This window comes from Oncorhynchus nerka, linkage group LG20 (assembly GCF_034236695.1).
Source record: "Oncorhynchus nerka isolate Pitt River linkage group LG20, Oner_Uvic_2.0, whole genome shotgun sequence".
Lineage (NCBI taxonomy): Eukaryota > Metazoa > Chordata > Actinopteri > Salmoniformes > Salmonidae > Oncorhynchus > Oncorhynchus nerka.
In genome coordinates this window covers 94637697-94665196 of record NC_088415.1, presented here as the reverse complement: position 1 = coordinate 94665196, position 27500 = coordinate 94637697, and the positions used below count along the sequence as shown (strand labels likewise).

The window sequence follows — 27500 nt, the reverse complement described above, 5'->3', positions numbered from 1 at the left end:
CGAGGTAATAACATGGTTATATACACAGGGTACCAGTATTGAGTAGATGTGCAGGGGTACGAGGTAATAACATGGTTATATACACAGGGTACCAGTATTGAGTAGATGTGCAGGGGTACGAGGTAATAACATGGTTATATACACAGGGTACCAGTACTGAGTAGATGTGCAGGGGTACGAGGTAATAACATGGTTATATACACAGGGTACCAGTATTGAGTAGATGTGCAGGGGTACGAGGTAATAACATGGTTATATACACAGGGTACCAGTATTCCCTTACAGGAGACCACCATCACTGTTTTGATACTCTATTCCCTTACAGGAGACCACCATCACTGTTTTGATACTCTATTCCCTTACAGGAGACCACCATCACTGTTTTGATACTCTATTCCCTTACAGGAGACCACCATCACTGTTTTGATACTCTATTCCCTTACAGGAGACCACCATCACTGTTTTGATACTCTATTCCCTTACAGGAGACCACCATCACTGTTTTGATACTCTATTCCCTTACAGGAGACCACCATCACTGTTTTGATACTCTATTCCCTTACAGGAGACCACCATCACTGTTTTGATACTCTATTCCCTTACAGGAGACCACCATCACTGTTTTGATACTCTATTCCCTTACAGGAGACCACCATCACTGTTTTGATACTCTATTCCCTTACAGGAGACCACCATCACTGTTTTGATACTCTATTCCCTTACAGGAGACCACCATCACTGAGATCAAGCAGAAGATCATGAAGATTCCAGACGCTAGCGGGATCGTGATTGATGGGTTCCCTCGTGACATGGGACAGGCGCTTTCTTTTGAGGACCAGGTGAGAAATAGACCTGTGGTATTGCTAGATCAAATCCAATCAAAATCAAATTTATTTATATAGCCCTTCGTACATCAGCTGATATCTCAAAGTGCTGTACAGAAACCCAGCCTAAAACCCCAAACAGCAAACAATGCAGGTGTAAAAGCACGGTGGCTAGGAAAAACTCCCTAGAAAGGCCAAAACCTAGGAAGAAACCTAGAGAGGAACCAGGCTATGTGGGGTGGCCAGTCCTCTTCTGGCTGTGCCGGGTGGAGATTATAACAGAACATGGCCAAGATGTTCAAATGTTCATAAATGACCAGCATGGTCGAATAATAATAAGGCAGAACAGTTGAAACTGGAGCAGCAGCATGGCCAGGTGGACTGGGGACAGCAAGGAGTCATCATGTCAGGTAGTCCTGGGGCATGGTCCTAGGGCTCAGGTCAGTTGAAACTGGAACAGCAGCATGGCCAGGTGGACTGGGGACAGCAAGGAGTCATCATGTCAGGTAGTCCTGGGGCATGGTCCTAGGGCTCAGGTCCTCCGAGAGAGAGAAAGAAAGAGAGAAGGAGAGTATTAGAGAGAGCATACTTAGATTCACACAGGACACCGAATAGGACAGGAGAAGTACTCCAGATATAACAAACTGACCCTAGCCCCCCGACACATAAACTACTGCAGCATAAATACTGGAGGCTGAGACAGGAGGGGTCAGGAGACACTGTGGCCCCATCCGAGGACACTGTGTACTACTATACCACTGTAATAAATACCTTTATACCACTGCCCCTATATATATATATATATATATATATATATATATATATAATCTATATATATATATTACTGTATACTACTATGCCACTGTAATATATAGCTATATAAGGGTAGGGCTTTAGGTTAGGGTTAGAATAAGGGTAGAGCTTAAGGTTAGGGTTAGAATAAGGGTAGAGCTTAAGGTTAGGGTTAGAATAAGGGTAGAGCTTAAGGTTAGGTGGGGTGGTTAATTTCTTTACTATCAAATGAGAGAGAGACAAACTTATCACACAAGTCAGAGTTATACTTCGATTGAGTGCTCTACGATAATGATGGCTGGTCGACGATTCACGGTCAAAAGATTCGTTGAGAGCCCGGGAGACAAAAGTACGAAGGTCTTTTCTAGCCAAGATACACCCCTTTCAACCTACATGACGAACAACAGATGTATAGAACGGGTCACAAGGTTAAGATTCGTATGAAAGATACCTATAATACACAGCAGACGGCATCTGCTGTGTCAACAGTTTTCATTGTGTCTGTCCCTCCGACTCCAAACTGGAACCATCTCTTCCTGGTACGGTACAGAACAGAAACATTAACTCATGCTCTGGAATGCTCTTTGGGTTTTATCACCCGAAATACATCATAAATCTCCTCTGTCGGTGTTATCTCTGAGCACTCTATTCTGTTGCATAACATTTGATGCAATAAAAGTATTACAACATAATCTAGCAATTTTTCCACCATAATCCTCTTAAACTTAAAAGAAAATTACAGGATTTAAGAACATTCATTCACGTGTAGAAAATGCACACATTCTACATAAACCAATAACTCGTTGCTTGTGTTGCTCCCCGTGACCGGTTGCCAATAACTCATAGCACTGGCTCAGCCTCCTCCCCAGAAACTTCTCACTGTGTCCCATTTCAACCTCCAACTCATTTTTCCTAAGCATTCTAGCAATTTGTACATAACGCAACAATGGGAGTTTAATCAAATAACATTTAGTTATCTGTCACGTTCCGATGAATCAGCATGGTGGGAATAACTATTTCCATCCCAGAAACTAAAATCATCTTGTTAGACAAATCCAGGTAGTGACTCCTAGTTTTAAAGTACATTTGATTCCATTGGTGTCTAATGATCACCCTCTCCATTCTCCATTCACCAGGGCATGCTGGGAATAGTGTCAACAATCAGAACAATCCATCCCTGATCCATTCATTGCTTCAGTCATATAGTTATTAACATACTAAACTCAAATCAATCTTTCAGTTTTTTAAAATCATTCTGTTTCCAAATCATAATCAAAAACCCAATTAATTAATCCAACCGAAATTTAGAATGACAATGCTCAGTGATTCAAATTGGTCACATATCACAAGTTTAAAAATAAATCTATTTAACATTAACATACAGTATAATTATTATCCCATAATTCTACTATTAACTTTTTTTTAATCACAAATATAATACAGACCAGTATCTCAATGCATTCTTAATCTGGGGCGGCAGGGGTAGCCTAGTGGTTAGAGTGTAGAGGCGGCAGGGTAGCCTAGTGGTTAGAGTGTAGAGGAGGTAGGTAGCCTAGTGGTTAGAGTGTAGAGGTGGCAGGTACACTAGTGGTTAGAGTGTAGAGGTGGTAGGTAGCCTAGTGGTTAGAGTGTAGAGGAGGTAGCCTAGTGTTAGAGCCTAGTGGTTAGAGTGTAGAGGGTTAGGTAGGGAGGTAGCCTAGTGGTTAGAGTGTAGAGGAGGTAGGTAGCCTAGTGGTTAGAGTGTAGAGGAGGTAGGTAGCCTAGTGGTTAGAGTGTAGAGGAGGTAGGTAGCCTAGTGGTTAGAGTGTAGAGGAGGTAGGTAGCCTAGTGGTTAGAGTGTAGAGGAGGTAGGTAGCCTAGTGGTTAGAGTGTAGAGTGTAGCCTAGTGGTTAGGTGTAGGTAGGTAGCCTAGTGGTTAGAGTGGCAGGTAGCCTAGTGGTTAGAGTGTAGTAGGTAGCCTAGTGGTTAGAGTGTAGAGGAGGTAGGTAGCCTAGTGGTTAGAGTGTAGAGGAGGTAGGTAGCCTAGTGGTTAGAGTGTAGAGGCGGCAGGGTAGCCTAGTGGTTAGAGTGTAGAGGTGGTAGGTAGCCTAGTGGTTAGAGTGTAGAGGTGGCAGGGTAGCCTAGTGGTTAGAGTGTAGAGGTGGCAGGGTAGCCTAGTGGTTAGAGTGTAGAGGAGGCAGGGTAGCCTAGTGGTTAGAGTGTAGAGGCGGCAGGGTAGCCTAGTGGTTAGAGTGTAGAGGAGGTAGGGTAGCCTAGTGGTTAGAGTGTAGAGGTGGCAGGTAGCCTAGTGGTTAGAGTGTAGAGGAGGTAGGTAGCCTAGTGGTTAGACTGTAGAGGAGGTAGGGTAGCCTAGTGGTTAGAGTGTAGAGGAGGTAGGGTAGCCTAGTGGTTAGAGTGTAGAGGTGGCAGGTAGCCTAGTGGTTAGAGTGTAGAGGAGGTAGGTAGCCTAGTGGTTAGACTGTAGAGGAGGTAGGGTAGCCTAGTGGTTAGAGTGTAGAGGAGGTAGGGTAGCCTAGTGGTTAGAGTGTAGAGGTGGCAGGGTAGCCTAGTGGTTAGAGTGTAGAGGTGGCAGGTAGCCTAGTGGTTAGAGTGTAGAGGAGGCAGCTAGCCTAGTGGTTAGAGTGTAGAGGAGGTAGGTAGCCTAGTGGTTAGAGTGTAGAGGAGGCAGGTAGCCTAGTGGTTAGAGTGTAGAGGAGGCAGGTAGCCTAGTGGTTAGAGTGTAGAGGTGGCAGGGTAGCCTAGTGGTTAGAGTGTAGAGGTGGCAGGTAGCCTAGTGGTTAGAGTGTAAATCCCCGAGCTGACAAGGTACAAATCTGTCGTTCTGCCCCTGAACAGGCAGTTAACCCACTGTTCCTAGGCCGTCATTGAAAATAAGAATTTGTTCTTAACTGACTTGCCTAGTAAAATAAAGGTAAAATTAAATAAAAAATTAAAAAATTCAAATCTGAATTGCTATAATTGTGTGTAGACCTCTACAATTAACCTGATACCCCAAAAGTCTAAAACAATTTTGGGCACAGTTGATCAACCCCTTCCTTCAGGCATTGATTCAGGCATTGATTCTTCTGGCGTCCTTTTCGTCTTCTTCAGATAGCTTTTACAGTTCAAAGTGGATGGCCCATGATAATGTCCCAATTTCAATGTCTCACCTGAGCCGCCATCACCTTTACCACCCATTATGTCTTGTCCATTCGTCAACCAGTATACCAGCAACATAAGAGAAGATTTAGAGCAGATCTCTCCCCATGCTCACTCCACGTGGACTCCTCCCACACCCCCGAGAAAAGACATGAGAGAAAAGCAGTCGATAGCTCTGATTGGACGCTGCATACAGGCTGCTGGCTCAGGACTCAGGTCTCTGGTAGAAGTGGTGCAGACAGGGTCGTGTTGAACGCCTTTGTCGCTCTTCTTCAGCCAGTTAGAGGGGGGTTTTGAGGTACACACACTGTTCGGTCCAATTATCTCTTCCATGCATGAAGAGACCGACTGACGTCACCTTTCATCAAGCGAGGACAGATCAGAATAACACTTTAGTTCAGTATGTTTTTTATTCAGGAAATCCAGACAAGCATTAACTATATGATAAATGATTACTTTTACAAATAATTCTTAACACAAATGTCTAAACATATGTCAAAGAGAATAACAACACATTCAATTGAAAACTATTCTTTTAAATTGGCTTATACTCCCCATCACACTGTCAACTACATCACAGAGCCACAGGATCAAGGAGTTAGACCTATAACCCATCGGGAACAGAACAGAACAAACAACACAACAATACACTTCTTCACATATCACTCCATACACTCCATACACATCACTCAAGGTGTGTAGACTTTAATCCAAAACCTCAGAGGACTGTTCCCTCCCCCATTTTGACACATAAAAAAATAAAAAATAAAAAGCACTACAGGTCAAAAAATAAAACAAAATTTCAAAGAACAAAATAAAATCCATAAAGAAAAATAATTGTATCTATATGACCTTTAAATCAGTATTACAAATGACCATAAATTCATTATCCAAATAGCTTCCCAATGAGGGTGATCAAACCACACTGGAAAGTCAGGACAGAGGTCAGAGGTCAGAGGTCATAGAAACCCTTCAAAGAAGTGTTTCTTACTCTATGAGACTAATTAATGAAAAACAGTCAAACATTACATTACATGTCATATCCCAGGTTCCCAGAGCAGTCCTTTGTCAAAAGAATTCAGAGGTCAGAGGTCAGAGGTCATAGAAACCCTTCAAAGAAGTGTTTCTTACTCTATGAGACTAATTAATGAAAAACAGTCAAACATTACATTACATGTCATATCCCAGGTTCCCAGAGCAGTCCTTTGTCAAAAGAATTCAGAGGTCAGAGGTCAGAGGTCATAGAAACCCTTCAAAGAAGTGTTTCTTACTCTATGAGACTAATTAATGAAAAACAGTCAAACATTACATTACATGTCATATCCCAGGTTCCCAGAGTAGTCCTTTGTCAAAAGAATTCAGAGGTCAGAGGTCAGAGGTCATAGAAACCCTTCAAAGAAGTGTTTCTTACTATATGAGACAAATTAATGAAAAACAGTCAAATATTACATTACATGTCATGTCCCAGGTTCCCAGAGCAGTCCTTTGTCAAAAGAATTCACATGTCTAATTAAAACTCAGAAAATAAAAACTTCTGAATATTCCATGTGTGTGCGGTGCCCTTTAAGATACCGTGGCCCCTTTAAGATACCGTGGCCCCTTTAAGATACCGTGGCCCCTTTAAGATACCGTGGCCCCTTTAAGATACCGTGGCCCCTTTAAGATACCGTGGCCCCTTTAAGATACCGTGGCCCCTTTAAGATACCGTGGCCCCTTTAAGATACCGTGGCCCCTTTAAGATACCGTGGCCCCTTTAAGATACCGTGGCCCCTTTAAGATACCGTGGCCCCTTTAAGATACCGTGGCACCTTTAAGATACCGTGGCACCTTTAAGATACCGTGGCCCCTTTAAGATACCGTGGCCCCTTTAAGATACCGTGGCCCCTTTAAGATACCGTGGCCCCTTTAAGATACCGTGGCACCTTTAAGATACCGTGGCCCCTTTAAGATACCGTGGCACCTTTAAGATACCGTGGCACCTTTAAGATACCGTGGCCCCTTTAAGATACCGTGGCACTAAGACAAATGGAAAACTCATTCAAAGGAAATAGAACACACAAATCAAACACAGTATTTTAAAAACACCAACAAAATAGACATAAGTGTGTTGTTGTGTTGTGGGTATTTGCAAACCTTAAGGTAAAAACAAACCAACAAATATTGCCAGGCCTCATTTAATTTGGTAGTTTACGGCCTTAATCTCACTCGCTCCCCCCAAGATTATAGCCCCAGGAAACACTTCAAAGAGAGACAATGAAACCCCAATTTTCCCGGAAAAAAAAACAACACAAAACACCCCGTTGGCATTCATTATACCAATAAAGCAAACTAAAAGTTTTAACTACAAACAAAACCTGATAACAATGATAAATCCAACTTAATTTAGCATGCGCTACCCTTAGACACAATTATCCTGGTATCGTTACTTGACCAAAGTCCAACAAATATAAGGGTAGGTCTTAAGGTAAGTGTATAGTTAGTGGAAATGTTGTTGACAGTTATTGAATCATGTACTTGGGACCATCCAGATAAACAGATGCTGCTGTTCAAATTCACCAGACCTGGTTTCACCCCAATCAAGCTGGAGATCAGCTGTTCAAGTGGACACACACACACACACACACACACACACACACACACACACACACACACAGTGAACACACACACACAGTGAACACACACACACACACACACACACAGACAACATACACACACACACACACACACACACACACAACATACACACAGACAACATACACACACACACACACACACACACACACACACACACACACACACACACACACACAGACAACATACACACACACACACACAGACAACATACACACACACACACACACATACACACAGACAACATACACACACACACACACACACACACACACACACACACACACACACACACACACACACACACACACACACACACACACACACACACACACACAGACAACATACACACACACACACACAGACAACATACACACACACACACACACAACATACACACAGACAACATACACACACACACACACACACACACACACACACACACACACACACACACACACACACACACACACACACACACACACAGACAACATACACACACACACACACAGACAACATACACACACACACACACACACACACACACACACACACACACAGACAACATACACACACACACACACAGACAACATACACACACACACACACACACAACATACACACAGACAACACACACACACACACACAGTGAACACACACACACACACAACCTACACACAACCTACACACACACACACACAGTGTCGCTCTGCTGTTTCTCAGAACTCTCAACACACAAACATTCCAGCAGTCGTCATTGTCACCGACCAACTAGGGGCTGTTAACGGAGCTGCTTGACAGCTGAGTGGCCGATGAGAGCCATATTGGTACAGCGCATGTGATGTGGAAGGGCAGTGTTTATTGTGTGTGATGGAAGGATGCACTCATTATCACATTAGAGCTCAGTGTTAGACACTTAGTGTTTATCTGCTTTTAGACAAGACCTACATGAACACCAGAGACACACACACTCACACTCACCATATCCATAACGCTGAATGAATTAAACATGGACTAAATAGGAGATAGAGGGGATAGACAGAGAGAGGAGATATAGGAGATGGATGGATAGAGGAGATGGACAGATAGAGGAGATATAGGAGATAGAGGAGATGGACAGATGGAGGAGATGGACAGATAGAGGAGATATAGGAGATAGAGGAGATGGACAGATGGAGGAGATGGACAGATAGAGGAGATATAGGAGATAGAGGAGATGGACAGATGGAGGAGATGGACAGATAGAGGAGATATAGGAGATGGACAGATGGAGGAGATAGAGGAGATGGACAGATGGAGGAGATGGACAGATAGAGGAGATATAGGAGATGGACAGATGGAGGAGATGGACAGATCGAGGAGATATAGGAGATAGAGGAGATGGACAGATAGAGGAGATATAGGAGATAGAGGAGATGGACAGATGGAGGAGATGGACAGATCGAGGAGATGGACAGATAGAGGAGATGGACAGATAGAGGAGATGGACAGATAGAGGAGATGGACAGATAGAGGAGATATAGGAGATGGAGGAGATGGACAGATGGAGGAGATGGACAGATAGAGGAGATATAGGAGATAGAGGAGATGGACAGATGGAGGAGATGGACAGATAGAGGAGATATAGGAGATGGACAGATGGAGGAGATGGACAGATATAGGAGATAGAGGAGATGGACAGATGGAGGAGATGGACAGATAGAGGAGATATAGGAGATGGACAGATGGAGGAGATGGACAGATCGAGGAGATATAGGAGATAGAGGAGATGGACAGATAGAGGAGATATAGGAGATAGAGGAGATGGACAGATGGAGGAGATGGACAGATGGAGGAGATGGACAGATAGAGGAGATGGACAGATAGAGGAGATGGACAGATAGAGGAGATATAGGAGATGGAGGAGATGGACAGATGGAGGAGATGGACAGATAGAGGAGATGGACAGATAGAGGAGCTGGACAGATGGAGGAGATGGACAGATGGAGGAGATGGACAGATAGAGGAGATGGACAGATAGAGGAGATGGACAGATAGAGGAGATGGACAGATAGAGGAGATGGACAGATGGAGGAGATGGACAGATGGAGGAGAAGGACAGATGGAGGAGATGGACAGATGGAGGAAATGGACAGATGGAGGAGATGGACAGATAGAGGAGATGGACAGATAGAGGAGATGGACAGATGGAGGAGATATAGGAGATAGAGGAGATGGACAGATAGAGGAGATGGACAGATGGAGGAGATGGACAGATAGAGGAGATATAGGAGATGGACAGATGGAGGAGATGGACAGATAGAGGAGATATAGGAGATAGAGGAGATGGACAGATGGAGGAGATGGACAGATCGAGGAGATGGACAGATAGAGGAGATGGACAGATAGAGGAGATGGACAGATAGAGGAGATGGACAGATAGAGGAGATATAGGAGATGGAGGAGATGGACAGATGGAGGAGATGGACAGATAGAGGAGATATAGGAGATAGAGGAGATGGACAGATGGAGGAGATGGACAGATAGAGGAGATATAGGAGATGGACAGATGGAGGAGATGGACAGATATAGGAGATAGAGGAGATGGACAGATGGAGGAGATGGACAGATAGAGGAGATATAGGAGATGGACAGATGGAGGAGATGGACAGATCGAGGAGATATAGGAGATAGAGGAGATGGACAGATAGAGGAGATATAGGAGATAGAGGAGATGGACAGATGGAGGAGATGGACAGATCGAGGAGATGGACAGATAGAGGAGATGGACAGATAGAGGAGATGGACAGATAGAGGAGATGGACAGATAGAGGAGATATAGGAGATGGAGGAGATGGACAGATGGAGGAGATGGACAGATAGAGGAGATGGACAGATAGAGGAGCTGGACAGATGGAGGAGATGGACAGATGGAGGAGATGGACAGATAGAGGAGATGGACAGATAGAGGAGATGGACAGATAGAGGAGATGGACAGATAGAGGAGATGGACAGATGGAGGAGATGGACAGATGGAGGAGAAGGACAGATGGAGGAGATGGACAGATGGAGGAAATGGACAGATGGAGGAGATGGACAGATAGAGGAGATGGACAGATAGAGGAGATGGACAGATGGAGGAGATATAGGAGATAGAGGAGATGGACAGATAGAGGAGATGGACAGATAGAGGAGATATAGGAGATAGAGGAGATGGACAGATGGAGGAGATGGACAGATAGAGGAGATGGACAGATAGAGGAGATGGACAGATGGAGGAGATGGACAGATGGAGGAGATGGACAGATAGAGGAGATGGACAGATGGAGGAGATGGACAGATAGAGGAGATGGACAGATGGAGGAGATGGACAGATGGAGGAGATGGACAGATAGAGGAGATGGACAGATAGAGGAGATAGAGGAGATGGACAGATAGAGGAGATGGACAGATGGAGGAGATGGACAGATAGAGGAGATGGACAGATGGAGGAGATGGACAGATGGAGGAGATGGACAGATAGAGGAGATGGACAGATGGAGGAGATGGACAGATGGAGGAGATGGACAGATGGAGGAGATGGACAGATAGAGGAGATGGACAGATAGAGGAGATGGACAGATAGAGGAGATATAGGAGATAGAGGAGATGGACAGATGGAGGAGATGGACAGATAGAGGAGATATAGGAGATGGACAGATGGAGGAGATGGACAGATAGAGGAGATATAGGAGATGGACAGATGGAGGAGATGGACAGATATAGGAGATAGAGGAGATGGACAGATGGAGGAGATGGACAGATAGAGGAGATGGACAGATAGAGGAGATAGAGGAGATGGACAGATGGAGGAGATGGACAGATAGAGGAGATATAGGAGATAGAGGAGATGGACAGATGGAGGAGATGGACAGATAGAGGAGATGGACAGATGGAGGAGATGGACAGATGGAGGAGATGGACAGATAGAGGAGATGGACAGATGGAGGAGATGGACAGATGGAGGAGATGGACAGATGGAGGAGATGGACAGATAGAGGAGATGGACAGATAGAGGAGATGGACAGATAGAGGAGATGGACAGATAGAGGAGATGGACAGATAGAGGAGATATAGGAGATAGAGGAGATGGACAGATGGAGGAGATGGACAGATAGAGGAGATGGAGGAGATGGACAGATGGAGGAGATGGACAGATGGAGGAGATGGACAGATGGAGGAGATGGACAGATAGAGGAGATGGACAGATAGAGGAGATGGACAGATAGAGGAGATGGACAGATGGAGGAGATGGACAGATGGAGGAGATGGACAGATGGAGGAGATATAGGAGATAGAGGAGATGGACAGATGGAGGAGATGGACAGATAGAGGAGATGGACAGATAGAGGAGATGGACAGAGAGAGGAGATGGACAGATAGAGGAGATGGACAGATGGAGGAGATGGACAGATGGAGGAGATGGACAGATGGAGGAGATGGACAGATAGAGGAGATAGAGGAGATGGACAGATAGAGGAGATGGACAGATGGAGGAGATGGACAGATAGAGGAGATGGACAGATGGAGGAGATGGACAGATGGAGGAGATGGACAGATAGAGGAGATGGACAGATGGAGGAGATGGACAGATAGAGGAGATGGACAGATGGAGGAGATATAGGAGATAGAGGAGATGGACAGATAGAGGAGATGGACAGATAGAGGAGATATAGGAGATAGAGGAGATGGACAGATAGAGGAGATGGACAGATAGAGGAGATATAGGAGATGGACAGATAGAGGAGATGGACAGATAGAGGAGATGGACAGATAGAGGAGATATAGGAGATGGAGGAGATGGACAGATGGAGGAGATGGACAGATAGAGGAGATGGACAGATAGAGGAGCTGGACAGATAGAGGAGCTGGACAGATGGAGGAGCTGGACAGATGGAGGAGATGGACAGATGGAGGAGATGGACAGATAGAGGAGATGGACAGATGGAGGAGATGGACAGATGGAGGAGATGGACAGATAGAGGAGATGGACAGATAGAGGAGATATAGGAGATAGAGGAGATGGACAGATGGAGGAGATATAGGAGATAGAGGAGATGGACAGATAGAGGAGATGGACAGATGGAGGAGATGGACAGATAGAGGAGATATAGGAGATGGACAGATGGAGGAGATGGACAGATAGAGGAGATATAGGAGATAGAGGAGATGGACAGATGGAGGAGATGGACAGATGGAGGAGATGGACAGATAGAGGAGATGGACAGATAGAGAGATGGACAGATAGAGGAGATGGACAGATAGAGGAGATATAGGAGATGGAGGAGATGGACAGATGGAGGAGATGGACAGATAGAGGAGATATAGGAGATAGAGGAGATGGACAGATGGAGGAGATGGACAGATAGAGGAGATATAGAGATGGACAGATGGAGGAGATGGACAGATATAGGAGATAGAGGAGATGGACAGATGGAGGAGATGGACAGATAGAGGAGATATAGGAGATGGACAGATGGAGGAGATGGACAGATCGAGGAGATGGACAGATAGAGGAGATGGACAGATAGAGGAGATATAGGAGATAGAGGAGATGGACAGATGGAGGACAGATAGGAGATGGACAGATCGAGGATGGACAGATGGACAGATAGAGGAGATGGACAGATAGAGGAGATGGACAGATGGAGATGGAGGAGATGGACAGATGGAGATGGAGATGGACAGATGGAGATAGAGGAGCTGGACAGATGGAGGAGATGGACAGATGGAGGAGATGGACAGATAGGAGGAGATGGACAGATAGAGGAGATGGACAGATAGAGGAGATGGACAGATAGAGGAGATGGACAGATGGAGGAGATGGACAGATGGAGAAGGACAGATGGAGGAGATGGAGATGGAGATGGACAGATGGAGGAGATGGACAGATAGAGGAGATGGACAGATAGAGGAGATGGACAGATGGAGGAGATGGAGATAGAGGAGATGGACAGATAGAGGAGATGGACAGATAGAGGAGATATAGGAGATAGAGGAGATGGACAGATGGAGGAGATGGACAGATAGAGGAGATGGACAGATAGAGGAGATGGACAGATGGAGGAGATGGACAGATGGAGGAGATGGACAGATAGAGAGATGGACAGATGGAGGAGATGGACAGATAGAGGAGATGGACAGATGGAGGAGATGGACAGATGGAGGAGATGGACAGATAGGAGATGGAGATGGACAGATAGAGGAGATGGACAGATAGAGGAGATGGACAGATGGAGGAGATGGACAGATGGAGGAGATGGACAGATGGAGGAGATGGACAGATGGAGGAGATGGACAGATGAGGAGATGGACAGATGGAGGAGATGGACAGATGGAGGAGATGGACAGATGGAGAGATGGACAGATGGAGGAGATGGACAGATAGAGGAGATGGACAGATAGAGGAGATATAGGAGATAGAGGAGATGGACAGATGGAGGAGATGGACAGATAGAGGAGATATAGGAGATGGACAGATGGAGGAGATGGACAGATAGAGGAGATATAGGAGATGGACAGATGGAGGAGATGGACAGATGGAGATAGAGAGATGGACAGATGGAGGAGATGGACAGATAGAGGAGATGGACAGATAGGAGATAGAGAGATGGACAGATGGAGGAGATGGACAGATAGAGGAGATATAGGAGATAGACACAGATGGAGGAGATGGACAGATAGAGGAGATGGACAGATGGAGGAGATGGACAGATGGAGGAGATGGACAGATGGAGGAGATGGACAGATGGAGGAGATGGACAGATGGAGGAGATGGACAGATGGGACAGATAGAGGAGATGGACAGATAGAGGAGATGGACAGATAGAGGAGATGGACAGATAGAGGAGATGGACATAGATAGGAGATGGACAGATGATGGACAGATAGAGGAGATGGAGGAGATGGACAGATGGAGGAGATGGACAGATGATGGAGAGATGGACAGATAGAGGAGATGGACAGATGGAGATGGACAGATAGGAGATGGACAGATGGAGGAGATGGACAGATGGAGGAGATGGACAGATGGAGGAGATATAGGAGATAGAGGAGATGGACAGATGGAGGAGATGGACAGATGGAGGAGATGGACAGATAGAGGAGATGGACAGATAGAGGAGATGGACAGATGAGGAGATGGACAGATGGAGGAGATGGACAGATGGAGGAGATGGACAGATGGAGAGATGGACAGATGGAGGAGATGGACAGATAGGACAGATGGACAGATAGAGGAGATGGACAGATGGAGGAGATGGACAGATGGAGGAGATGGACAGATAGAGGAGATGGACAGATGGAGGAGATGGACAGATAGAGGAGATGGACAGATGGAGGAGATATAGGAGATAGAGGAGATGGACAGATAGAGGAGATGGACAGATAGAGGAGATATAGAAGATAGAGGAGATGGACAGATGGAGGAGATGGACAGATCGAGGAGATGGACAGATAGAGGAGATGGACAGATAGAGGAGATGGACAGATAGAGGAGATGGACAGATAGAGGAGATATAGGAGATGGAGGAGATGGACAGATGGAGGAGATGGACAGATAGAGGAGATGGACAGATAGAGGAGCTGGACAGATAGAGGAGCTGGACAGATGGAGGAGCTGGACAGATGGAGGAGATGGACAGATGGAGGAGATGGACAGATAGAGGAGATGGACAGATGGAGGAGATGGACAGATGGAGGAGATGGACAGATAGAGGAGATGGACAGATAGAGGAGATGGACAGATAGAGGAGATGGACAGATGGAGGAGATGGACAGATGGAGGAGATGGACAGATGGAGGAGATGGACAGATAGAGGAGATGGACAGATGGAGGAGATGGACAGATGGAGGAGATGGACAGATAGAGGAGATATAGGAGATAGAGGAGATGGACAGATGGAGGAGATGGAGGAGATGGACAGATGGAGGAGATGGACAGATGGAGGAGATGGACAGATGGAGGAGATGGACAGATGGAGGAGATGGACAGATGGAGGAGATGGACAGATAGAGGAGATGGACAGATAGAGGAGATGGACAGATGGAGGAGATGGACAGATAGAGGAGATATAGGAGATAGAGGAGATGGACAGATGGAGGAGATGGACAGATAGAGGAGATGGACAGATAGAGGAGATGGACAGAGAGAGGAGATGGACAGATAGAGGAGATGGACAGATGGAGGAGATGGACAGATGGAGGAGATGGGCAGATAGAGGAGATAGAGGAGATGGACAGATAGAGGAGATGGACAGATGGAGGAGATGGACAGATGGAGGAGATGGACAGATGGAGGAGATGGACAGATGGAGGAGATGGACAGATAGAGGAGATGGACAGATGGAGGAGATGGACAGATAGAGGAGATGGACAGATAGAGGAGATATAGGAGATAGAGGAGATGGACAGATAGAGGAGATATAGGAGATAGAGGAGATGGACAGATGGAGGAGATGGACAGATGGAGGAGATGGACAGATAGAGGAGATGGACAGATAGAGGAGATGGACAGATAGAGGAGATGGACAGATAGAGGAGATATAGGAGATGGAGGAGATGGACAGATGGAGGAGATGGACAGATAGAGGAGATGGACAGATAGAGGAGCTGGACAGATGGAGGAGATGGACAGATGGAGGAGATGGACAGATAGAGGAGATGGACAGATAGAGGAGATGGACAGATAGAGGAGATGGACAGATAGAGGAGATGGACAGATGGAGGAGATGGACAGATGGAGGAGATGGACAGATGGAGGAAATGGACAGATGGAGGAGATGGACAGATAGAGGAGATGGACAGATAGAGGAGATGGACAGATGGAGGAGATATAGGAGATAGAGGAGATGGACAGATAGAGGAGATGGACAGATAGAGGAGATATAGGAGATAGAGGAGATGGACAGATGGAGGAGATGGACAGATAGAGGAGATGGACAGATAGAGGAGATGGACAGATGGAGGAGATGGACAGATGGAGGAGATGGACAGATAGAGGAGATGGACAGATGGAGGAGATGGACAGATGGAGGAGATATAGGAGATAGAGGAGATGGACAGATAGAGGAGATGGACAGATAGAGGAGATATAGGAGATAGAGGAGATGGACAGATGGAGGAGATGGACAGATCGAGGAGATGGACAGATAGAGGAGATGGACAGATAGAGGAGATGGACAGATAGAGGAGATATAGGAGATGGAGGAGATGGACAGATGGAGGAGATGGACAGATAGAGGAGATGGACAGATAGAGGAGCTGGACAGATGGAGGAGATGGACAGATGGAGGAGATGGACAGATGGAGGAGATGGACAGATAGAGGAGATGGACAGATGGAGGAGATGGACAGATAGAGGAGATGGACAGATGGAGGAGATGGACAGATGGAGGAGATGGACAGATAGAGGAGATGGACAGATAGAGGAGATGGACAGATGGAGGAGATGGACAGATGGAGGAGATGGACAGATAGAGGAGATAGAGGAGATGGACAGATGGAGGAGATGGACAGATAGAGGAGATGGAGGAGATGGACAGATGGAGGAGATGGACAGATGGAGGAGATGGACAGATAGAGGAGATGGACAGATAGAGGAGATGGACAGATAGAGGAGATGGACAGATGGAGGAGATGGACAGATGGAGGAGATGGACAGATAGAGGAGATATAGGAGATAGAGGAGATGGACAGATGGAGGAGATGGACAGATAGAGGAGATGGACAGATAGAGGAGATGGACAGAGAGAGGAGATGGACAGATAGAGGAGCTGGACAGATGGAGGAGATGGACAGATGGAGGAGATGGACAGATAGAGGAGATGGACCTATAGAGGAGATGGACAGATAGAGGAGATGGACAGATGGAGGAGATGGACAGATGGAGGAGATGGACAGATGGAGGAAATGGACAGATGGAGGAGATGGACAGATGGAGGAGATGGACAGATAGAGGAGATGGACAGATGGAGGAGATAGAGGAGATAGAGGAGATGGACAGATAGAGGAGATGGACAGATAGAGGAGATATAGGAGATAGAGGAGATGGACAGATAGAGGAGATGGACAGATAGAGGAGATGGACAGATGGAGGAGATGGACAGATGGAGGAGATGGACAGATAGAGGAGATGGACAGATGGAGGAGATGGACAGATGGAGGAGATGGACAGATAGAGGAGATGGACAGATGGAGGAGATGGACAGATGGAGGAGATGGACAGATGGAGGAGATGGACAGATGGAGGAGATATAGGAGATAGAGAGATGGACAGATGGAGGAGATGGACAGATGGAGATAGAGAGATAGAGGAGATGGACAGATGGAGGAGATGGACAGATGGAGGAGATGGACAGATGGAGGAGATGGACAGATGGAGATGGACAGATAGAGGAGATGGACAGATGGAGGAGATATAGGAGATAGAGGAGATGGACAGATAGAGGAGATATAGGAGATAGAGGAGATGGACAGATGGAGGAGATGGACAGATGGAGGAGATGGACAGATGGAGGAGATGGACAGATGGAGGAGATGGACAGATAGAGGAGATATAGGAGATAGAGGAGATGGACAGATGGAGGAGATGGACAGATGGAGGAGATGGACAGATGGAGGAGATGGACAGATAGAGGAGATGGACAGATGGAGGAGATGGACAGATAGAGGAGATGGACAGATGGAGGAGATGGACAGATGGAGGAGATGGACAGATGGAGGAGGTGGACAGATAGAGGAGATGGACAGATGGAGGAGATGGACAGATGGAGGAGATGGACAGATGGAGGAGATGGACAGATAGAGGAGATGGACAGATAGAGGAGATGGACAGATAGAGGAGATGGACAGATGGAGGAGATGGACAGATGGAGGAGATGGACAGATAGAGGAGATGGACAGATAGAGGAGATGGACAGATGGAGGAGATATAGGAGATAGAGGAGATGGACAGATGGAGGAGATGGACAGATGGAGGAGATGGACAGATAGAGGAGCTGGACAGATGGAGGAGATGGACAGATGGAGGAGATGGACAGATGGAGGAGATGGACAGATAGAGGAGATGGACAGATAGAGGAGATGGACAGATGGAGGAGATGGACAGATGGAGGAGATGGACAGATAGAGGAGATGGACAGATGGAGGAGATAGAGGAGATAGAGGAGATGGACAGATGGAGGAGATGGACAGATAGAGGAGATAGAGGAGATGGACAGATGGAGGAGATGGACAGATGGAGGAGATGGACAGATGGAGATGGACAGATGTAGGAGATGGACAGATGTAGGAGATGGACAGATGGAGGAGATGGACGGATAGAGGAGATGGAGGGATGGAGGAGATGGACAGATGGAGGAGATATAGGAGATAGAGGAGATGGACAGATGGAGGAGATGGACAGATAGAGGAGATATAGGAGATAGAGGAGATGGACAGATGGAGGAGATGGACAGATGGAGGAGATGGACAGACAGAGGAGATGGACAGATAGAGGAGATGGACAGATGGAGGAGATATAGGAGATAGAGGAGATGGACAGATAGAGGAGATGGACAGATAGAGGAGATATAGGAGATAGAGGAGATGGACAGATGGAGGAGATGGACAGATAGAGGAGATGGACAGATGTAGGAGATGGACAGATGGAGGAGATGGACGGATAGAGGAGATGGACAGATGGGGGAGATGGACAGATAGAGGAGATGGACAGATGTAGGAGATGGACAGATGGAGGAGATGGATGGATAGAGGAGATGGACAGATGGAGGAGATGGACAGATGGAGGAGATGGATGGATAGAGGAGATGGACAGATGGAGGAGATGGACAGATGGAGGAGATGGACAGATGGAGGAGATATAGGAGATAGAGGAGATGGACAGATGGAGGAGATGGACAGATGGAGGAGATGGACAGATGGAGGAGATATAGGAGATAGAGGAGATGGAGGAGATGGACAGATAGAGGAGATGGACATATAGAGGAGATGGACAGATAGAGGAGATGGACAGATGGAGGAGATGGACAGATGGAGGAGATATAGGAGATAGAGGAGATGGACAGATGGAGGAGATGGACAGATGGAGGAGATGGACAGATGGAGGAGATATAGGAGATAGAGGAGATGGAGGAGATGGACAGATAGAGGAGTTGGACAGATGGAGGAGATGGACAGATAGAGGAGATGGACAGATGGAGGAGATATATGAGATAGAGGAGATGGACAGATAGAGGAGATGGACAGATGGAGGAGATGGACAGATGGAGGAGATGGACAGATGGAGGAGATATAGGAGATAGAGGAGATGGACAGATGGAGGAGATGGACAGATGGAGGAGATGGACAGATAGAGGAGATGGACAGATAGAGGAGATGGACAGATAGAGGAGATGGACAGATGGGGGAGATGGACAGATAGAGGGGATGGACAGATAAAGGAGATGGACAGATAGAGGAGATGGACAGATGGAGGAGATGGACAGATGGAGGAGATATAGGAGATAGAGGAGATGGACAGATGGAGGAGATGGACAGATGGAGGAGATGGACAGATGGAGGAGATGGACAGATGGAGGAGATAGAGGAGATAGAGGAGATGGACAGATGGAGGAGATGGACATATAGAGGAGATGGACAGATGGAGGAGATATAGGAGATAGAGGAGATGGACAGATGGAGGAGATGGACAGATAGAGGAGATGGATAGATAGAGGAGATGGACAGATGGAGGAGATATAGGAGATAGAGGAGATGGACAGATAGAGGAGATGGACAGATGGAGGAGATGGAGGAGATGGACAGATGGAGGAGATGGACAGATGGAGGAGATGGACAGATGGACAGATGGAACGGGTGGACAGATGGAGGAGATGGACAGATAGAGGAGAGTGCCTTGCAAAAGTATTCATCCCCCTTGGTGTTTTTTCCTATTTTGTTGCATTACACCCTCTAATTTAAATGTATTTTTATTTAGATTTAATATAATGAACATACACAAAATAGTACAAAAGTGTTGTGTGTGTATTCACCCCCTTTGCTATGAAGCCCCTCCCCCTTGCTATGAAGCCCCTCCCCCTTGATATAAAGCCCCTCCCCTTGCTATGAAGCCCCTCCCCTTGCTATGAAGCCCCTCCCCTTTGCTATGAACCCCACCCCTTTGCTATGAAGCCCCTCCCCTTTGCTATGAAGCCCCTCCCCTTTGCTATGAAGCCTCTAAATAAGATCTGGTGCAACCAATTACCTTCAGAAGACACGTCATTAGTTACATTTTTATTTCACCTTTATTAGGCTAGTTGAGAACAAGTTCTCATTTACAATTGCAACCTGGCCAAGATAAAGCAAAGCAGTACGACACATACAACAACACAGAGTTACACATGGAATAAAAAAAACATACAGTCAGTAATACAGTAGAACAAAAGAAAACAAAAAGTCTATATACAGTGAGTGCAAATGAGGTAAGATAAGGAAATAAATAGGCCATGGTGGCGAAGTAATTACAATATAGCAATTAAACACTGGAATGGTAGATCGGCAGAAGATGAATGTGCAAGTAGAGATACTGGGGTGCAAATGAGCTATAAATAAATAGATAAATACCAGTATGGGAATGAGGTAGATAGATAGGTGGGCTGTCTACCGATGGGCTGTGTACAGGTGCAGTGATCTGTGAGCTGCTCTGACAGCTGGTGCTTAAAGCTAGTGAGGGAGATGTGAGTCTCCAGCTTCAGAGATTTTGCAGTTCGTTCCAGTTATGGGCAGCAGAGAACTGGAAGGAAAGACGACCAAGGGAGGAATTGGCTTTGGAGACGACCAGTGAGATATACCTGCTGGAGCGCGTGGTACGGGTGGGTGCTGCTATGGTGACCAGTGAGTTGAGATAAGGCGGGGCTTTACCTAGCATAGACTTGTAGATGACCTGGAGCAAGTGGGTTTGGCGACGAGTATGAAGCGAGGGCCAACCAACGAGAGCGTACAGGTCGCAATGGTGGGTAGTATATGGGGCTTTGGTGACAAAACGGATGGCACTGTGATAGACTGCATCCAGTTTGAGTAGAGTGTTGGAGGCTATTTTATAGATGACATCACCGAAGTCGAGGATCGGTAGGATGATCAGTTTTACGAGGGTATGTTTGGCAGCATGAGTGAAGGAAGCTTTGTGGCGAAATAGGAAGCCGATTCTAGATTTAATTTTGGATTGGAGATGCTTAATGTGAGTCTGGAAGGAGAGTTTACAGTCTAACCAGACACCTAGGTATTTGTAGTTGTCCACCGGTGTGCAATGTAAGTGTCACATGATCTGTCACATGATCTCAGTATATATACACCTGTTCTGAAAGGCCCCAGAGTCTGCAACACCACTAAGCAAGGGGCACCACCAAGCAAGCGGCACCATGAAGACCAAGGAGCTCTCCAAACAGGTCAGGGACAAAGTTGTGGAGAAGTACAGATCAGGGTTGGGTTATAAAAACATATTAGAAACTTTGAACATCCCACAGAGCACCATTAAATCCCTTATTAAAAAAATGAAAGAATATGGCACCACAACAAACCTGCCAAGAGAGGACCGCCCACCAAAACTCACAGACCAGGCAAGGAGGGTATTAATCAGAGAGGCAACAAAGAGACCAAAGATAACCCTGAAGGAGCTGCACAGCTCCACAGTGGTGATTGGAGTATCTGTCCATAGGACCACTTTAATCCGTACACTCCACAGAGCTGGGCTTTACAGAAGAGTGGCCATAAAAAGACATTGCCTAAAGAAAGAAATAAGCAAACACGATTGTTGTTTCCCAAAAGGCAAGTGGGAGACTCCCCAAACATATGGATGAAGGTACTCTGGTCAGATGAGACTAAAATTGAGATTTTTAAGGAAAACGCTGTCTGGCGCAAACCCAACACCTCTCATCACCCCAAGAATATCATCCCCATGCTGTGGGGATGTTTTTCATTGGCAGGGACTGGGAAACTGGTTAGAATTGAATTGAAGGAATGATGGATGGCGCTAAATACAGGGAAATTCTTGAGGGAAACCTGTTTCAGTCTTCCAGAGATTTGAGACTGGGCCGGAGGTTCACCTTCCAGCAGAATAATGACCCTAAGCATACTGCTAAAGCAACACTTGAGTGGTTTAAGGGGAAAACATTTAAATGTCTTGGAATGGCCTAGTCAAAGCCCAGACCTCAATCCAATTGAGAATCTGTGGTATGACTTAATAAAGATTACTGTACACCAGCGGAACCCATCCAACTTGAAGGAGCTGGAGCAGTTTTGCCTTGAAGAATGGGCAACAATCCCAGTGGCTAGATGTGCCGAGCTTATAGAGACATACCACAAGAGATTTGCAGCTGTAATTGTTGCAAAAGGGTTGACTTTGTGAATAGCTTGAGCTGTGTGCTGATTGGTTGTAGGTGTAGAGACATTTTGGTTGGCTTAATTAGAAATAATTTCCAATCAACTTTCTTGTTGTGTTCTTGTTGTGTTCAAGTCCAGTGGCAATATGTAAATGTCCTGGTAAACCGAACCATTGCATGACCAATCTATTCAGCCTGGCCTCAGAGCCCTACAAACATGCTCTCCGTATTTCTGAGCACCTCCAAGACGTAAGATACCTTCTTATGGTCTAGTTACTGTAGACAGAAACTAAAGGAGGTTGATTGGGCTGTGAATTGCCAGGGACCTAACGATACAATATTATGACAATACTTAGGTGCCGATACGTTATGTAAAGCGATTCCACACTGTGATTTTATTGTGATTTGATGTTCCAAACATATTGCTCACTAAATGTCTGCTGCAGAAGGACAAGCTAGAGAATGAGGAAATTAGTTTTAAATCAGTCATGGAAATAAAAGTGCTGGCTCATTATTTAAAATGAAAATGTAGAATAAGCTATAGGAGTGTTGGCGCAGGTATAACCAGCTAGTGCCAATGCTACCTATCAAAAATCGATAGTTGGAGTCAGAGTCATTAGTCTGACACTGTCTGGCTGCTTCAGCAGTGAACAAAGAGTGCAATCTCACCCTCTCCTCCTCTCCTCTCCTCTCCTCTCCTCTCCTCTCCTCTCCTCTCCTCTCCTCTCCTCTCCTCTCCTCTCCTCTCTCTTTCTCCTCTCCCTCTCCCCTCTCCTCTCCTCTCCTCCTCCTCCTCCTCCTCTCCTCTCCTCTCCTCTCCTCTCCTCTCCTCTCCTCTCTCTTCCTCCTCTCCTCTCCTCTCCTCTCTCTTCCTCCTCTCCTCTCCTCTCCCCTCTTCTCTTCTCTTCTCTTCCTCTCGTCTCCTCCTCTCCCTCATCGTGTCCTCCTCCTTCCTTATTTCACACGTATTACTGAGGAGTGTGTTGGGTGTAGACAGAGAGAGAGAGAGTGTGTGTGTGTGTGTGTGTGTGTGTGTGTGTGTGTGTGTGTGTGTGTGTGTGTGTGTGTGTCTGCTCCAGTGGATGGCAGATCGATGGACAGATGGACTGTGAGGTCTAATGAAGTATCTAAAGGGTTGTGTGTTTCTTTTTTCTCAGAATGTTCTATATGTTCTAGAACGTTCCTCAGAAAAACAAAAGCGAAGTATAAGAAAACAAAAATATTTGTGCTTGAAAAGAAAAACCAGAACAGAAAGATAATGTGCCTACATCTCAACCTTCTTTGTGGGTCTTGGCCATAAGACTTAATCCACGTCACATGCGACGTCGTCTTGAGCTAGGCAGCGTGGGAAGTACCGCCTGGAGTGCTGTATCCAGCTTCTCCATTGCCTGTAGAAGGGGTTGGTGGGTCCTGGCCATAAGACTTCATCCACCATGCAGAGAAGAAATCTTCAATAGGATTCAAGAACGGAGTGTATGAGGGGGGGTTGAGTGCGATGAAAAGTGGGTGACCTGTGAACCAATTGCGGACCACAGCAGCCCGGTGGAAACTAACATTGTACCTGGGCTGCTCTGGCCCCCGGTCATTAGCGATGGAGGGTGTCCTGAAATGTGATAATGTGTGCAGTGTTGTATGGGCCTAGGATTGCATGATGGTGAAGGGCGCCGTTTTGCTGCACACATTGTTATGTTGCCACCACGTTGTCATGGGGCGTCGGTGATGGCACGGTGTCCGGTGATATTTCTGCCGTTTGTCTCTTGTTTTTTGCCAGGTTGAAACCTTCCTTGTCCACATATATTAGCTCATGATGCACTGCGTCTGCTTCTAGCTCCATGACTCTCTGAAAGAGACGAGACAAAACAATGTAGCGCAACATGATGTAGGACCAGACAGGATCAGTCAACATGATGTAGGAACAGACAGGGATCAGTCAACATGATGTAGGAACAGACAGGGATCAGTCAACATGATGTAGGACCAGACAGGGATCAGTCAACATGATGTAGGACCAGACAGAGATCAGTCAACATGATGTAGGAACAGACAGGGATCAGTCAACATGATGTAGGAACAGACAGGGATCAGTCAACATGATGTAGGACCAGACAGGGATCAGTCAACATGATGTAGGAACAGACAGAGATCAGTCAACATGATGTAGGACCAGACAGGGATCAGTCAACATGATGTAGGACCAGACAGAGATCAGTCAACATGATGTAGGACCAGACAGGGATCAGTCAACATGATGTAGGAACAGACAGGGATCAGTCAACATGATGTAGGAACAGACAGGGATCAGTCAACATGATGTAGGACCAGACAGGGATCAGTCAACATGATGTAGGAACAGACAGGGATCAGTCAACATGATGTAGGACCAGACAGGGATCAGTCAACATGATGTAGGAACAGACAGACATCAGTCAACATGATGTAGGACCAGACAGGGATCAGTCAACATGATGTAGGACCAGACAGAGATCAGTCAACATGATGTAGGAACAGACAGACATCAGTCAACATGATGTAGGACCAGACAGGGATCAGTCAACATGATGTAGGAACAGACAGACATCAGTCAACATGATGTAGGAACAGACAGAGATCAGTCAACATGATATAGGAACAGACAGACATCAGTCAACATGATGTAGGACCAGACAGAGATCAGTCAACATGATGTAGGAACAGACAGAGATCAGTCAACATGATGTAGGACCAGACAGGGATCAGTCAACATGATGTAGGAACAGACAGATATCAGTCAACATGATGTAGGACCAGACAGAGATCAGTCAACATGATGTAGGAACAGACAGAGATCAGTCAACATGATGTAGGACCAGACAGATATCAGTCAACATGATGTAGGAACAGACAGATCAGTCAACATGATGTAGGAACAGACAGAGATCAGTCAACATGATGTAGGACCAGACAGAGATCAGTCAACATGATGTAGGACCAGACAGAGATCAGTCAACATGATGTAGGACCAGACAGGGATCAGTCAACATGATGTAGGAACAGACAGATCAGTCAACATGATGTAGGAACAGACAGGGATCAGTCAACATGATGTAGGAACAGACAGAGATCAGTCAACATGATGTAGGAACAGACAGATCAGTCAACATGATGTAGGACCAGACAGATCAGTCAACATGATGTAGGAACAGACAGAGATCAGTCAACATGATGTAGGAACAGACAGATCAGTCAACATGATGTAGGAACAGACAGAGATCAGTCAACATGATGTAGGAACAGACAGATCAGTCAACATGATGTAGGAACAGACAGATCAGTCAACATGATGTAGGAACAGACAGATATCAGTCAACATGATGTAGGACCAAACACTTCCAGGTCCAGTACCAATGATAGGAGAGTACACCTTACCTGCACATATTCATATCTCAGTTGTTTTACACGGTCTGAGTTTCTTTCCAAAAAGGGACTCTGTACAGCTGCTTCATCCTAATTCCATTGCGTTTCAGTAGACGAGACAGTGCAGAGAGACTCACTCTGTTTCAGTAGACGAGACAGTGCAGAGAGACTCACTCTGTTTCAGTAGACGAGACAGTGCAGAGAGACTCACTCTGTTTCAGTAGACGAGACAGTGCAGAGAGACTCACTCTGTTGATGCTTTGTTATATGGTGCTATCTGCCGTTATGTGGTCCTGCAGTTCTCTGAGTCTGATGCAATTATTATTATTATTATTATTATTATTATTATTATTATTATTATTATATTATACAATTATTTGCAATGACCGTATTTAGAATGTAGGTTTCCTTCTCTGGGGTGAACAGTCAACCTCTTCTACCAGATACAGGTTTTCTTGCAGTTCTGTAAAAACATTAAATGGTTTTAGTGATAGATCCTTCTCATTGTGAAAGCACAGTACATCTTACTGTACCATTAAGACTACACCACTTAGTTAGTTACCGTTTCTCATTTCTAAATATCCGGATGATGCCTGCTACAGTGTAGCGGCTCAGATTTGGTTGAACCTGTTGCCCAGCCTCCCTCATGCTCATCCCATGGTTGACAACATCCTTCACCTACTCCTTCACCTCCTCCTCCTTCATCTTGACCTCCTCCTTCACCTCCTCTTCCATCACCTCCTCCTTTTCCTCCTTCACCTTCTCCTCCTCCTCCTTCACCTCCTCCTCCTTCCTCCTTCACCTCCTTCTCCTCCTCCTACTTCACCTCCTCCTCCACCTCCTCCTCCTTCTCCTTTTCCTTCTTCACCTCCCCCTTCCTCCTTCCTCCTTCACCACCTCCTCCTTCACCTCCTCCTTCTCCTCCTCTTCCTCCTTCCTCCTTCACCTCCTCCTTCCTCCTCCTCCTCCTTCCTCCTTCACCTCCTCCTCCTCCTTCTTCCTCCTCCACCTCCGCCTCCTTCTCATTTTCCTCCTTCACCTCCTTCCTCCTCCACCTCCTTCACCTCCTCCTTCCTCCCTCACCTCCTCCTCCTCCTTCACCTCCTCCTCCTCCTTCCTCCTGCTCCTCCTTCCTCCTCCACCTCCTCCTCCTTCACCTCCTCCTCCTCCTCCTTCCTCCTTCACCTCCTCCTCCTCCTTCCTCCTTCACCTCCTCCTCCTCCTTCCTCCTTCACCTCCTCCTCCTCCTTTTCCTCCTTCACCTCCACCTCCTCCTTCCTCCTCCACCTCCTTCTCCTTTTCCTCCTTCACCTCCTCCTCCTCCTTCCTCCTCCTCCTCCTTCCTCCT

The 27500-nt window shown here is 46.3% G+C and overlaps 1 protein-coding gene across 1 annotated transcript in view; it reads left to right on the top strand.

The window, feature by feature from the left end:
- LOC115127675 (adenylate kinase isoenzyme 5-like) overlaps positions 1 to 27500 on the top strand; it is a 201024-nt gene that overhangs the window by 45077 nt on the left and 128447 nt on the right. Inside the window, exon 5 of the mRNA XM_065006109.1 lies at positions 726 to 839. Coding sequence (XP_064862181.1) covers positions 726 to 839 — 114 coding nt within the window. The remainder of the gene's footprint in view (positions 1 to 725; positions 840 to 27500) is intronic.